Source organism: Rhinoderma darwinii, chromosome 1 (assembly GCF_050947455.1).
Source record: "Rhinoderma darwinii isolate aRhiDar2 chromosome 1, aRhiDar2.hap1, whole genome shotgun sequence".
Classification (NCBI taxonomy): Eukaryota; Metazoa; Chordata; class Amphibia; order Anura; family Rhinodermatidae; genus Rhinoderma; species Rhinoderma darwinii.
Window position 1 is genome coordinate 231,472,494 of NC_134687.1, and position 14,990 is coordinate 231,487,483.

The window sequence follows — 14,990 nt, forward strand, 5'->3', positions numbered from 1 at the left end:
TAGGGGAGAGGGAGGAAAAGAAAGAGCCCCACGCGTATCGCCAACAAGTGGCTTCCTCAGGGGTTAGCTAACAACTGAGCATGTACTGCCAGTTATATAGAGGGATAATAGGATATTAGTTAGTGCACAGGTGTGCACTCTAGGTCGCATGGACCCTCCCTCCTGATCAGAGCAGTGATCTTTTGCCATTGATTTCAATGGCGCTGACCGTCCCTCCGTGCGCACTGCGCGTGCGCCTGGGCCGCCGCCAGGTGCACATGGTGTCGGCTCTGGCGCGTGCGCACTGTGCACGAACAGAGGACTGTTTGTTCATTTCATTTTCTTGCTCTAATCAGGAGGGAGGGTCCATGCGACCTAGAGTGCACACCTGTGCACTAACTAATATCCTATTATCCCTCTATATAACTGGCAGTACATGCTCAGTTGTTAGCTAACCCCTGAGGAAGCCACTTGTTGGCGATACGCGTGGGGCTCTTTCTTTTCCTCCCTCTCCCCTAAAACGGTTCTCACACAGGACATGCTGATCTCATGCTACCGTTTTGGGCTACAAGAGAATTTTTGATCACTTTTTATAAAAAAATTTGTGAGATATGAAGTGACCAAAAACAGCGATTCTGGCGGTTTATATTTTATTTTGACGGCATTCACCCTGCGCATTAAATAATGCTATAGTGTAATAGTTCAGACTTTTACAGACGCAGCGGTACGTTTTTCTTATTTTTTACATTACTTCAGAGGAAAAATGGGAAAAGTTTTTTTTTTACCTTTTTAGGGCTTTTTGTTTTTTTACAAATCACTTTAAGTTTTTTGTTTTTTTCATTAGTCCCCCCAGGGGACTTCAGCCAGCGATTGTTAGATCGCTGGTACAATACAGTGCAATACTAATGTCAGTGCAATACTAATTTATTGCAGTATATTTACATTTTTACAGGCTCCTGTTAAGCTATGCCAGAGACACGGCTTAACAGGAGATGAAGGCTATGTCAACCATTGGTGACCCCCCCCCCGATCGCTTTGCGGGGGAGCCGAGGAGCTGTATGAGGGGGCGCCCCCCTGTTTGTAAGATGCTGCAATCGCGCTTGATCGCAGAATTTAAGGGGTTAAACAGCCAGTAAGAGCTCGATCACTGTTCCTGGCTGTTATTCCCGGGTGTTAGCTGTAATACACAGCTGTCACCCGCTGCGTACGAAGCGGGCTCAGCGGGTGAGCCCGCTCCGAACATTACAACCCCCACCACGACGCAATAATACGTCGTCACGCGGGAAGAGGTTAAAGGCTATGTACACCTTTTGAAGTTGTTGTTTTTTTGTTTGTTTTTTTAAATAAGTATGTCTATAGGTGTATTTGGTGCATCTTTCAAAATACTTTTTATTAAAAATAATTTTTACTTACTGAGATACAGCTGCTTTGTATCCTGTATACAGAGCAGCTGTATCTTGCGCTGAGACCTGAATCCGTCAGGTCAACGGCACTGACTGGTTTCAGCGTAAGCAGATTAGACACACAGGATCCACCTGTTATCGATCACATCTAAGTTAAGAACTTAGATGTGATCGGTAACAGATCGATCCTGTGTGTCAGAGACACGCAGGACCCGCTGACACTGCACCTCTCAGTGCCGCTGACCTGACCGATACAGGTTTCAGCGCTAGATACAGCTGTTCTGTATACAGGATACAAAGCAGCGTTATATCTAAAAGTAAAAAGAATTTTTAATAAAAAGGTATTTAGAAAGCTGCACACACTGATAGACATTTTTATATATTAAAAAAACAAACAAACAGTTTCAAACTTATACACAACCTTTAAAAGCAGAGAAATTGGAACTTCGAAAAGCTGCAAATTTATAAAACATATTGTCCAAAATGTACCACTAAGGGTCTGTTCACACCTGATCTCGTATTTCCGTTATTCTATTCCATCATAGGAAAACAGACAAACAAAAATAATGGAAGTGTCGGATGCATCAGATGACGGACACCATTGTTGTCTGACAGAGCCCATTGACTTTAAAGAAACACTCCGGGTCTATGTTTTCCTCCACATATTCCGTCCACCCCCGCGTTTGTAAATGTAAGGTAGTGTAATATAGTTATGTTTAGTGGCTTACTCGGTGCTGTATTTCACGGGCCGCTGCGGGATCAGGTAATCTGTATTCTGACAACACCAATCCTACAGCGTCTACTTTAGAAACAGGATGTTAGTCTTTCTATTCAAGTCTATGAGACTTACACCAAGGCTCTCATAGACTTGCATTGGGAGCCTGACTTCCGGTCCCTACAGCAGATGTCTTAGGATACAGGGAGTAAGATTGAAGATCACATGAAGCGGAGCGGCGGCCCATGAAATAAAGCACCAGGTAAGCCCCTTTATTACACTACATTACATTTACAAACCGGTGGGAAAGGGAGGGTGGAAAAACACAAGCAGTGCTTCTTTATAGAGGCTCTGTCACCACATTATAAGTGCCCTATCTTGTACATAATGTGATCGGCGCTGTCATGTAGGTAACAGCAGTGTTTTTTATTTAGAAAAGCTATCACTTTTGACGGAGTTATGACCTATATTAGCTTTATGCTAATGCCTTTCTTAATGGACAACTGGGCGTGTTTTACTTTTTGACCAAGTGGGCGTTGTTGAGAGAAGTGTATGACGCTGACCAATCGGTGACCAATCAGCGTCATACACTTCTCTCCATTCATTTACACAGCACATAGTGATCTTGCTAGATCACTATGTGCAACCACATACACACACATTAGCATTACTCAAGTGTCCTGACAATGAATAGGCATCACCTCCAGCCAGGACGTGATGTCTATTCAGAATCCTGACACTTCGGAAACGTTTGTGTGAGATTTACAGCAAGGCAAGCGTAATCTCACGAGATTACGCTGTAAACTGTCATTTTGAACAAGATTACGCTTGCCTTGCTGTAAATCTCCCACAAACGTTACCGAAGTGTCAGGATTCTGAATAGATATCACGTCCTGGCTGGAGGTGATGACTTCTGGGGCCCTCTGCAGTCCATGACTGCCCCTGGATGTAACCATGATACATATGTGTACTTGGACTGACTAAGTCTAGGGCTACAACAACCTAAACTTCCACGCAGATTCTATTATTTCCTACAGGGAAGAAAAATCACATGAAGCCTTGTATTTCTCACAGAAAATCGACCCTTGTCATAATTGCATGTTTTTTTTTTTCATTCACAAGGAATAATAGTAGTCACATGCATAGCCCTAGCCTAAATGTTTAGCCCTTCCCTGCATTGCATTGTATCTTTAAGTTTTAACCAGGGATTTTTTTGGGGGACGTTTTATGCAGGCAACATGGAACATCAAGCCAAGGCTTCCTTTGGAACAAAAAATGTGGAAAATAAACTTCTGCAGAACTTTACAATTCCTAAGATAAAAAGAGGTGTTGACAAATGTAAGTATTTAGGAAATTGTATTGTAAATGTTTCAAGTCTTGATGGTTGCAATGGTGCAAAATATTTTTTGGTGGAACTTGGAAATGCACAAAGGATTTAATAGATTAATATTGTCCTGTTTATTCCATCAATCGCTATGTCATCAGTATGTAGTCTGTAGACACTTAGGTCTTCATAGGAACTGTTGGGTATTGGCAGAGTGTGCAGGGTAGGGCTGGGCGATTATGACCTAAATCAAAATCACAATTTATCGAAAATGTATCCTCGATTACAATTAATAAATGATGTTTAGGCCAAACCCCTTATTGAATGCCATGCCCCCTATTTGCATGCCACGTCATTGAATTCATATAGATCCCCTAAGCCTGTTGTATACTACCATGTATAATATACCCCCTGACACTGCCCTTACACAGTATAATGCCCCCATAGTTGTCCCCATACAGTATAATGTCCCTATAGTTGCCCCCACGCTGTATAACGCCCCCACGCAGTAAAACGCCCCAATAGTGCCTAATAAAAGTAATAAAATACATACTCGCCTAACCCTGTTCCAACAATGAGTTGTGGAAATCCCTCTGGTCTGTGTGGCTTGACGCATATTTTCAGATTCCGCTGGACTTCTGCCATATACCGGCATTTCAGGCATCCTATTGGTCCACGGTGTCCTCAATGCCAACCCCAATTACTTCTTGTGTAGCCTCAAGGCCCAGACGCCGAGCGGAGCGGACAGTGCTAGTCTCAATGGTATATACATGGATGATAGGAGTTATATACAGGGATGATGGATGACTGGTATATAGGGTGATGATGGGGGTCCCTGTATATAACCCCCATCAACCCTGTATATAACCCTCATCATCCCTGTATATAACCCCATAAATCCTGTATATAACCATCATCCCTGTATATACCAGTCAGCCATCATCCCTGTATATAACCAGCCATCATCCCTGTATGTAACCCCAATCATCCCTGTATATACCAGACATCATGCCTGTATATAATTACCAAAAAGGTATAAAAAAAAAGTGTCTTTATTTCACCATAATTAGCGACGTTTCGACCCAAGTGTGGGTCTTTCTCAAGCTTGAGAAATGTCGCTATTTATGGTGAAATGAAGACACCTTTTTTTGATACCTTGATTACTACGTGTGCTGCGGTCTCTCTACCTTTTTGTGTCTATTTTGGAGTTGGATTGGCTACGACTCCACACTGCCTGCACCGACTGAAACTTTCTCCTGTTTAGACGCCCCCTTTGAATGCTCTCTGGGACTGTGATGTGCTGCTGATCTTTCTCTTTGTATATAACCCCCATCATCCCTGTATATACTAGACAGCTATCATCCCTGTATATAAGCCCCATCATCCCTGTATATAACTCCCATCATCCCTGTATACAGAGTTGATGTTGTATTATTCAGGGCTGATGGCTCCTGTATACAGGGATGATGGGGGTTATGTACAGGGCTGATGGCTTCTGTATACAGGGATAATGGGGGTAATATACAGGGACCCCCATCATCCCTGTATATACCAGTCCACCATCATTCCTGTATATTACCCCATTAAGCCTATATATAACACCCATCATCCATGTATATACAATTGGGGCGGGCACTGTCTGCTCGCGGTGGCACAAGGGCATTGAGGACAATAAGTAAATAGGGCGGGCATTGAGGATACTGTGGACCAATAGGATGCCTGAAATGGCGGTATATGCTAGAAGTCCAGTGGACTCTGAAAATATGCTTGCCAAACCGCTCACGGCTTAGCGCACACAGGTCCGAGGCAGTGCCGTCATCACGCCTATATGCGCTGAGCCATGAGCGGTCAACGTTACACAGTGAATAGTAGAGCAGGGTACTGACAGCTCCCTGCTCTACTATAGGATTCAACAGTATCTGTGTTCTGAGAATCTCTGCTGCGGAAAACAGTTCTAGAAAAAAAAAAGCCATTACTTACCCCTGGGCGTTGTCATAGCGACGCTTTCCTCTGTTCTCTGTGCAGCCCGGCCTCCTGTGATGACGCTGCAGCCCATGTGAACGCTGCAGCCTATGATTGGTTACATCAGTCACATGAGATGGAGCGTCATCCGCGGAGGCAGAGCTGCCCGAAGAACAGAGGAATGCGTGGCTATGACAACTTTTTTTCATTAATTTGAAACAAAATAAAGTTGTTTTGTTTTGTGTTGTTTTCCTGATTTGCGCATTTTTGTGGCAGAATTGCAGCTTTTCCGACACAAAAATGGCAACATTTTCTATTTGGTGCGGGTTACCTCTCCGTTGAATTCAAAGGGGACAACAAAAATGCTGCGATTAAAAACTGCACCACAGGTCAATCTATGGACATTTTCTTAGGTGATTTTTTTTCCCCCAGTGTGAGGATGAGATTTGTTCAAATCTCATCCACTTTGCTGCTACTGTAATATGTTGTAGATTTTCCACAATTAAATCCATTGCGGAAAATCTGCAGCCAATCCGCCAAGTTTGAACATACCCTTATAGTCAGAAACATGAACAAAATTGCACGAAGGCACATGTGAGTATAAAGTTTTGTGTGCCATTTTGACAATGTGCCAGGTGTCTTCTTCTTTCAGAAAATACATGGGTATTGGGATATTATATAATTTTTTTAGTTGTGAAAACTGTTCCGGCTGCCAGAAGTACAAAATGTTCTGGAACACCTGGCTGCTAAAAGATTAAAATGTCTATGCAGATATACTGATATTGTCAGTCTTCTGCCAAAAACTGAAAGCACTTTCTCTTAGGTTTTCTTTTAATGGACATCCCGTGCTTGTGAGATCCCAGTGTTAGCATGAAGCTTGCTTCTTGCAAAAGAAAATAATACTTAAAAGGGTTGTCTCATGAAGACGATCCCTTTTCAAAAAGAAACCGGCATGGCAATCCGCAACTGTGGCTTCAAGTGGCTGGGGGGGGGGGGGGGGGGGGGAATGTAGCATTAGAAGCTAAACAATTCGAATGAATGGCCGTCCCTATAATGCATGGACATGGCGGGTCAGCCAAAGCAGGAATTTCCGTTACAGAGCGGCCCACAATTCTGGGTCACAATCACTATGCTCTATGATGTCTATATGCCCTTATAGAACATATGGACAAAGGTTTTCCTGATAGGACGTCCCCTTTAAGAGTGAGGTTGGGCACAAGAGAACAGCATCCCACAAGTCTCTGAAATGAGGGATTTCAACTTGGAAGACATTGGGCTGCTAGGGGAGAAAGCAAGAGTGAGTCTGTCACGAAGCGGGTTAGTGGACCCACTAGGCCGTAGTGGGGAGGCAGCTGGCCAAACAACAGGAAAACCCAGCAATACAATTTCCCGCACAAGGGTACCTGCATAGTCCAGACAGTAGCCGCAGCTCTGGCACTGATGGAGATGGGTGCAGAAGATAACGCCAAACGTGGCAGATGACACAGGAGCCGCAGGTTGCGCCAGACGTGGCAGATGACACAGGACGTGGCGGATTCCTCCGGTTGTGGCAGATGACACAGGACGTGGCGGATTCCTCCGGACGTGGCAGATGACACAGGACGTGGCAGACTCAATACTAAAGGCACAGCACGGGAAACAGGAACAGGAAACAAGGCACGGGTAACAACTGGAACGGGAAACACTAAGGGACCATTTGCAAGACAGACTGGGAAAACTAACAACGCTCAGGCAAGGATCAGAAGGCCTGGGGCCTTCTTATAGACCAGGAAATCGTGGCAGTTGGTAATGATGACGACTTCCTTTGTGCGTGCGCTGGCCCTTTAAGAACGGGCACGAGCGTGCGCGCGCACCCTACAGGACCCAGCAGACCAGAGCGGAAGTGAGCACTGGCGTCTCCTAGGAAGGAGAAGGTGGCCAGCGCTCACGGATCCATGGCTGCGGGCGTCGGGAGGTGAGTAAACCTGACGGCCCGCGGCCATGGACGCTACAGAGTCTACATCAAAACCAGCGTTTTCAGTTTTTTTTCTTTAGATTAGGCTTCCGTTCACATCTGCGCCGGGGTTCCGTTCATGGGGTCCGTCAGACCTTTCCAACGGGAACCCATGACCGGAAACCAAACAGAAACCATAGCTTTCCGTTTGCATTACCATTGATTTCAAAGGTAATGCTTCCATTACAAATGGTTTCCGTTTGTCTCTGTTCCGTAAGGTTTCAGTTTTTTTGGCGGAATCAATAGTGAGTCAACTACGCTATTTTATTCCACTGAAAAAAACTTAAACCTTACGGAATGGAGACAAATAGAAACCATTTTCAACGGAAGTATTACCATTGAAATCAATGGTAATGCAAACGGAAAGCTATGGTTTCTGTTTGGTTTCCGTTCGTGGGTTCCCCTGTCGGAAAGGTCTGACGGAACCCATGAACGGAAACCCTGCGCAGATGTGAACTGAAGCCTTAGATGAAATATGGATGTTTTCCTATAGTTGACTGATAAAATATTTGTTTATCATTGTGTCCGTAATTAAAACAAATAGATAAGAATACATCTCATTCATAAAAAAATGTATCTAGTATTTTGAAAGTTTGTACTAATTTTTCTTCACATTTTTATTTTCAGTTTGTTTGCTTCATTGCACGCCGAATAGAAGGGAGTTTGGTGATATCATGGATACCCTAACTAAGGGAAGACTAAATTTGGCCTCTGAGCTGTCCTCATGGATATTTTCAGAAATTAAACTTGTCGTCAATAATCATTTAACGGAAAAGTTTTTGGAAAAGAGGTAACCAGTTTTGTAAAATTGTCATGAGGTTGTTAAGACATCTGCTCATAGATATAGCAGTGTCTAAATAACAATTGTTAAAGAGGTTATGAAAAAAACTTTCAAATATTTCCATCTTTCCCCTGATTGGGATATATTTCTGTCCCTAGTGGGAAATATGTGTATGAAACCTGTACTTGGAAATATATCTCTGTGACTGCGCACTTAAATAAATAGTCAACTAATCTGTATTTCTGTAAGAATGAATTTCTCAGGAAAATTCTAAATCCTTTTAGACTAGATTGAAATTCTGCTTTCCAGTTATGTCTTTGCAAACTTGCTCCAAAATGTAACGAGACCACATTTTCTAACCAACTGGCAAAAATTGCTTCAAATCAGGGTTGTCAGTTTTTTGACTATTGATATTGTAAATTAGTAGACCAACTAATAGCAGACACTGTCAGTTTAATTCCAGTCTACATTTAGGCTGAGTTACATAGTTACATGGTTAATACGGTTGAAAAAAGACACATGTCCATCAAGTTCAACCAAGGGATAGGAAAAGGGAAGGTAAAAATTTCTACAAATAAGTGCTTACATATTTTTGTTCTAGGAAATGATCTAAGCCTTTTTTAAAGCCATCTACTGTCCCTGCTGTGACCAGCTCCTGCGGTTGGCTATTCCATAGATTCACAGTTCTCACAGTAAAGAAGGCTTGTCGCCTCTGCAGGTTGAACCTTTTTTTCTCCAGACGGAGGGAGTGCCCCCTTGTTTTTTGAGGGGTTTTACATGGAACAGGATTTCACCACATTTTTTGTATGTGCCATTAATATATTTATATAAGTTAATCATGTCCCCCCTTAGTCGTCTTTTTTCAAGGCTAAATAGGTTAAGTTCTTTTAATCTTTCCTTATAACTTAGATTCTCCATGCCACTTATTAGCTTCGTTGCTCTTCTTTGTATTTTTTCCAACTCCAGGGCATCCTTTCTATGAACTGGAGCAGAGAACTGAACTGCATATTCTAGATTCTAGCTCACTAATGCTTTGTAAAGTGGTAATATTATATCCCTGTCCCGCGAGTCCATGCCTCTTTTAATACATGACAATATCTTGCTGGCCTTAGAAGCAGCTGATTGACATTGCATGCTGTTATTTAGTTTCTACAAGTACACCCAGATCCTTCTCAACAAGTGACTCACCCAGTACAGCTCCCCCTAGGACATATGATGCATGCAGATTGTTGGTACCCAGATGCATAACTTTACATTTATCTACATTGAACCTCATTATCCAACTGGATGCCCAAACACTTAGTGTGTCCAAATCAGCTTGCAATTTACTAACATCTTCCATAGACTGAACATTACTACATAGCTTGGTGTCATCTGGAAAAATAGAAATAATGCTACTAATCGCATCCTCTATATCATTAATAAATAAGTTGAATAATAGTGGTCCCAGCACGGAAACCCTGGGTTACACCACTTATAACCGGGGACAATTCAGAGTAGGAATCATTGACCACAACTCTCTGGATACGGTCCTTGAGCCAATTCTGAATCCAATTACAAACTATGCTTTCTAAACCTATAGTCCTTAATTTACGAATTAGACGTCTATGAGGGACAGTGTCAAATGCCTTTGCAAAGTCCAAAAACACTATATCCACAGCGGCCCCTATGTCTAGGCTTCTGCTCACCTCTTCATAAAAACACATCAGATTGGTTTGACAACTTCTGTCCTTAGTATAACCGTGCTGGCTATCACTTACAATACTATTGTTTTTTCACATAATCCTGTATAGGGATGCAGGTACTTCGATACTGTTTCGATACTGTGCATCTTCAAACGGTACGATACCGTTATTTCATGTATTTCGATACTTAGCTGTGCGGCCGCACAGCTCAGTATTGTAACACATGAATGTATGAGAGCAGGGCTGCGGCTGTGTGATACAGTCATTGCCGCGCTCCTGAGTCCTGATAACAAGTGCGCGGGGTCAGGATGATGCGATGCGGCCGGCGCTGCACTAATGAGCGGCGGCACGGAAGACAGAACATGGTGGGCGCACTACAAAACATCCCCCATGTTCTGTCTTCAGTGCCTGCGCCGACGCTCATTAGTTCAGCGCCGGCCGCATCTCCTCATGCTGACCCCGCAAGCACTTCCTGTCAGAAGCGGGGCAATGACTGTATTACACAGCCGCATCCCCGCTGGCGGAGATCAGAGAAACCTCTCATCTCCGCCGTTATTCCCGTGAATGCTGCGGTCACAGCGGACTGCAGCATTCATGGGAAAATGAGATGGGGTGGATGCCCCTTGGATCGCATCACAGGGAATTCCTGTGACGCGATTGAGGGACATACCATATATGGACCCCAGGGCTGTCCTACCACATTTCCTGTTGTTAGGGCATACTTAGGTATGTCCTATCAACTGCCTGTGTACTATCAGTACACAGGCTAATGTACTGGCATATAGATATATGCCAGTACATTAAAGTTTAAAAATAAAGTAAAAACATATTAACATAATATTAAATAAATAAAAAATACACATACACCTTTTTTTACAATAAACATTAAAATAAGTCTCAATACATAAAATATTGATATTCGGTATTGGCACGACCGTAATTACTTTCACAACAATTTTTTTGCATCATTTATGATGTGTGCGCTGTAAAAAAATTAAATAAAAACTGCTTTCTATCACTTATTGTGGGGCACAAGGTGCAATGATAAATTTAACCTCCATGTGCCTCACATTAATAGTAATTAACCCCATCATGTACCTTACATATTAACCCATTATGACTGAGAAACATGATGGGGTTAATTACTATTAATGTGAGGCCGTGGAGGTTAAATTCATCATCACACCTCGCGCCATCAGAAAATGGAAGAACTTTTTTTTTTTTTTATTACTGTTGGCAAAGTATCGAATTGGTATCGAAATAGCAATACTAAACGAAGTATCGGTATCGAAGTCCAATTTCTGGTAACATGACATCCCTAATCCTGTATATAGTCCCTCAATAGCCCCTCAAACATTTTTCCCACAATTGATGTTAAGCTAACTGGTCTATAGTTACCTGGGGAAGATCTAAATCCCGTTTTGAAAATAGGTACCACATTTGCCCTGTGCCAGTCCCTTGGCACTATACCAGTTTTTAGAGAATCTCTAAATATTATGAAGAGGGGGGCAGAAATAACTGAATTAAGCTCTTTAACCCCTTCCTGCCACAGCCCTTTTTCAGATTTTCGTTTTTTCCTACCCACCTTCCAAAAGCCATAACTACTTTATTTTTCCGTAGATATAGTCCTATGAGGGCTTGATTTTTGCGGGACGAGTTGTAGTTTTTCGTAGCATCATTTATTGTGCCATATAATGTACTAGGAAACGGTAAAAAAATTATTTGCGGGGTAGAAAATAAAAAAAACTGCGATTCCTCCATTGTTTTTTGCACGTCGTTTTTACGGAATTCACTGTGCAATTAAAATGACATGTTAACTTTATTCTGTGGGTCAATACGATTACGGCGATACCAAATATGTATCGTTTTTTTCTATATTTTACTACTTTTACAAGTAAAAACCTAAGTGTTAAAAAGAACATTTATTTTGTGTCACCAAATTCCGAGAGCCATAACTTTTTTATTTTTCCGTCGATTAATTGGTATGAGGGCTTATTTTTTGCGGGATAAGCTGTCGTTTTTGATAATTACCATTTTGGTGTACATACGACAGTTTGATCACTTTTTATTTCATTTTTTGTAGGAGATGAGGTGACCAAAAAAGAGAGATTCTGGCGTTTACAATGTTTTTTTTTTTACGTTGTTCACGCGGGTTAAATAATGATATATTGTAATAGTTCAGACTTTTACGGACGCTTCGATACCAATTATGTTTATTTTATTATTTTTTTTACTATGCTCTAGGGGGAAAAGTTTTTTTTTTTTTTAATTTTTAATTTATTTATTTTTACATAAAAAACAACTTTATTTAACTCATTTTTACTTTTTTTATTAGTCCCCCTAGGGGACTTCAACCAGCAATCGTTAGATCGCTTGCACGATATACTGCAATACTAATGTTTTGCAGTATATCGTGATTCTGACAGGCTTCTATTAAGCCCTGCCGGAGGCACAAAGATGGCCTTCAAAGATGGCCTTCATTAGGCCCCCAGGCAGCCATTGCAACCATCGCCCCCCCCGCGATTGCATTGCGGGGGGCGCGATGAGCTGCTAGAGGGGGTCGCCCCCCTCTTTCTAAGGATTTAAATGCTAACGAGTTTAACGAGTTGAACGAGCGGGATCGTGCTCGAGCGTGATGAAGTGTCAGCTGTAACATACAACCGGCATCGTATGGAGCGGGTTAACTCCGTAAGCCTGTTCCATACTTCCCCTACCCGACGTATGGATACGTCAAATGTCGGGAAGGGGTTAAGAACTCTATGGTGTAACCCATCAGGTCCCAGGGGTTGGTGCTTATTTCTTTTGTTTTACCTAACTGGTACCATATCTACATTCAGCCAATTCAGTATATTGATGTATGAACAGCACTGGCACCGGCTACATCAGCTGCTCATTTTTCTATTGTATATACAGAGCTAAAGAACCCATTTAGTAACTCTGCCTTCTCTTGATCCCGTGGGACCAACTCCCAATTACCACTATTTAGGGGACCTAGGTATTCACCCTGGAACTCCTGCTCCAGTTGTGCATATATATGGCAAACTGTGCACTGAACAAAATCTCCACTCTTGCAATCCATTATCCCAGTTACATAAAACACAGTGAACAATTCAAAAAGTAAAGAAGAGTACTTACAGGGACTTTAATCTTTGCAACTCTGGTTTAATAACTCCACTAATTCACAAGCCAATTTATCCAATGAGACCAAGCTCAAAGTGAGTCCTGCAGCCTAATTTACATCACCTGAGAGCAATTAACCCCTCCCCCTAATTAGCTGCATAGCAGAGAAGCTGAGAAGAAAAAATTGATTTTAAATTGTCAGTTGTGCTAGCTTCCTTTAGCTGGCACTCAATTCATTTATCACACACAGGAACTCAGCAACCCAATCTGGTATAATAACTCCACTTGTTCACAAGCCACTTAATCCAGCAAGCCCAATGAGAGCAAGCTCAAAGTGAGTCCTGCAGGCTAATTCCTATCACCTGTGAGCAATTAACCCCTCCCCCTAGTTAGCTGCACAGCAGAGAAGCTGAGAAGAAAAAAAGGTTTTTAAATTGTGTCCGTTTTGCTAGCTTCCATTTGCAAGTTCTCAATTCATTCATTTATCACACACAAACACAGCAACCCAATCCGGTTTAATAACTCCACTTGTTTGCAAGCTCAATGAGAGCAATGAGGGTTCACACATCGTGTTCAAAATGCGATTTTAAATGTGACGTGTGAAGTTATACACTGGTAAGACATACACTACCGTTCAAAAGTTTGGGGTCACCCAGACAATTTTGTGTTTTCCATGAAAACTCACACTTATATTTATCAAATGAGTTGCAAAATGACTAGAAAATATAGTCAATACATTGACAAGGTTAGAAATAATGATTTTTATTTGAAATAATAATTTCCTCTTCAAACTTTGCTTTCGGCAAAGAATGCTCCATTTGCAGCAATTACAGCATTGCAGACCTTTGGCATTCTAGCTGTTAATTTGCTGAGGTAATCGGGAGAAATTTCACCCCATGCTTCCAGAAGCCCCTCCCACAAATTGGATTGGCTTGATGGGCACTTCTTGCGTACCATACGGTCAAGCTGCTCCCACAACAGCTCTATGGGGTTGAGATCTGGTGACTGCGCTGGCCACTCCATTACAGATAGAATACCAGCTGCCTACTTCTTCCCTAAATAGTTCTTGCATAATTTGGAGGTGTGCTTTGGGTCATTGTCCTGTTGTAGGATGAAATTGGCTCCAATCAAGCGCTGTCCACAGGGTATGGCATGGCGTTGCAAAATGGAGTGATAGCCTTCCTTATTCAAAATCCCTTTTACCTTGTACAATCTCCCACTTTACCAGCACCAAAGCAACCCCAGACCATCACATTACCTCCACCATGCTTGACAGATGACGTCAGGCACTCTTCCAGCATCTTTTCAGTTGTTCTGCGTCTCACAAATGTTCTTCTGTGTGATCCAAACACCTCAAACTTCGATTCGTCTGTCCATAACACTTTTTTCCAATCTTCCTCTGCCCAATGTCTGTGTGCTTTTGCCCATATTAATCTTTTCCTTTTATTAGCCAGTCTCAGATATGGCTTTTTCTTTGCCACTCTGCCCTGAAGGCCAGCATCCCGGAGTCGCCTCTTCACTGTAGATGTTGACACTGGCATTTTGCGGGTACTATTTAATTAAGCTACCAGTTGAGGACCTGTGAGGCATCTATTTCTCAAACTAGAGTCTCTAATGTACTTGTCTTGTTGCTCAGTTGTGCAGCGGGGCCTCCCACTTCTCTTTCTACTCTGGTTAGAGCCTGTGTGTGCTGTCCTCTGAAGGGAGTAGTACACACCGTTGTAGGACATCTTCAGTTTCTTGGCAATTTCTCGCATGGTATAGCCTTCATTTCTAAGAACAAGAATAGACTGTCGACTTTCACATGAAAGCTCTCTTTTTCTAGCCATTTTGAGAGTTTAATCGAACCCACAAATGTAATGCTCCAGATTCTCAACTAGCTCAAAGGAAGGTCAGTTTTATAGCTCCTCTAAACAGCAAAACTGTTTACAGCGGTGCTAACATAATTGCACAAGGGTTTTCAAGTGTTTTCTAATCATCCATTAGCCTTCTAACACAGTTAGCAAACACAATGTACCATTAGAACAC

The 14,990-nt window shown here is 42.3% G+C and overlaps 1 protein-coding gene across 3 annotated transcripts in view; it reads left to right on the forward strand.

The window, feature by feature from the left end:
* TEX15 (testis expressed 15, meiosis and synapsis associated) overlaps positions 1–14,990 on the forward strand; it is a 190,083-nt gene that overhangs the window by 85,552 nt on the left and 89,541 nt on the right. For all 3 annotated transcript variants that reach the window (XM_075862214.1, XM_075862204.1, XM_075862223.1), the window contains exons 3-4: positions 3,331–3,435; positions 8,004–8,166. In XM_075862214.1, the coding sequence (XP_075718329.1) occupies positions 3,336–3,435; positions 8,004–8,166 (263 nt within the window). In that variant the 5' untranslated portion in view covers positions 3,331–3,335. The remainder of the gene's footprint in view (positions 1–3,330; positions 3,436–8,003; positions 8,167–14,990) is intronic.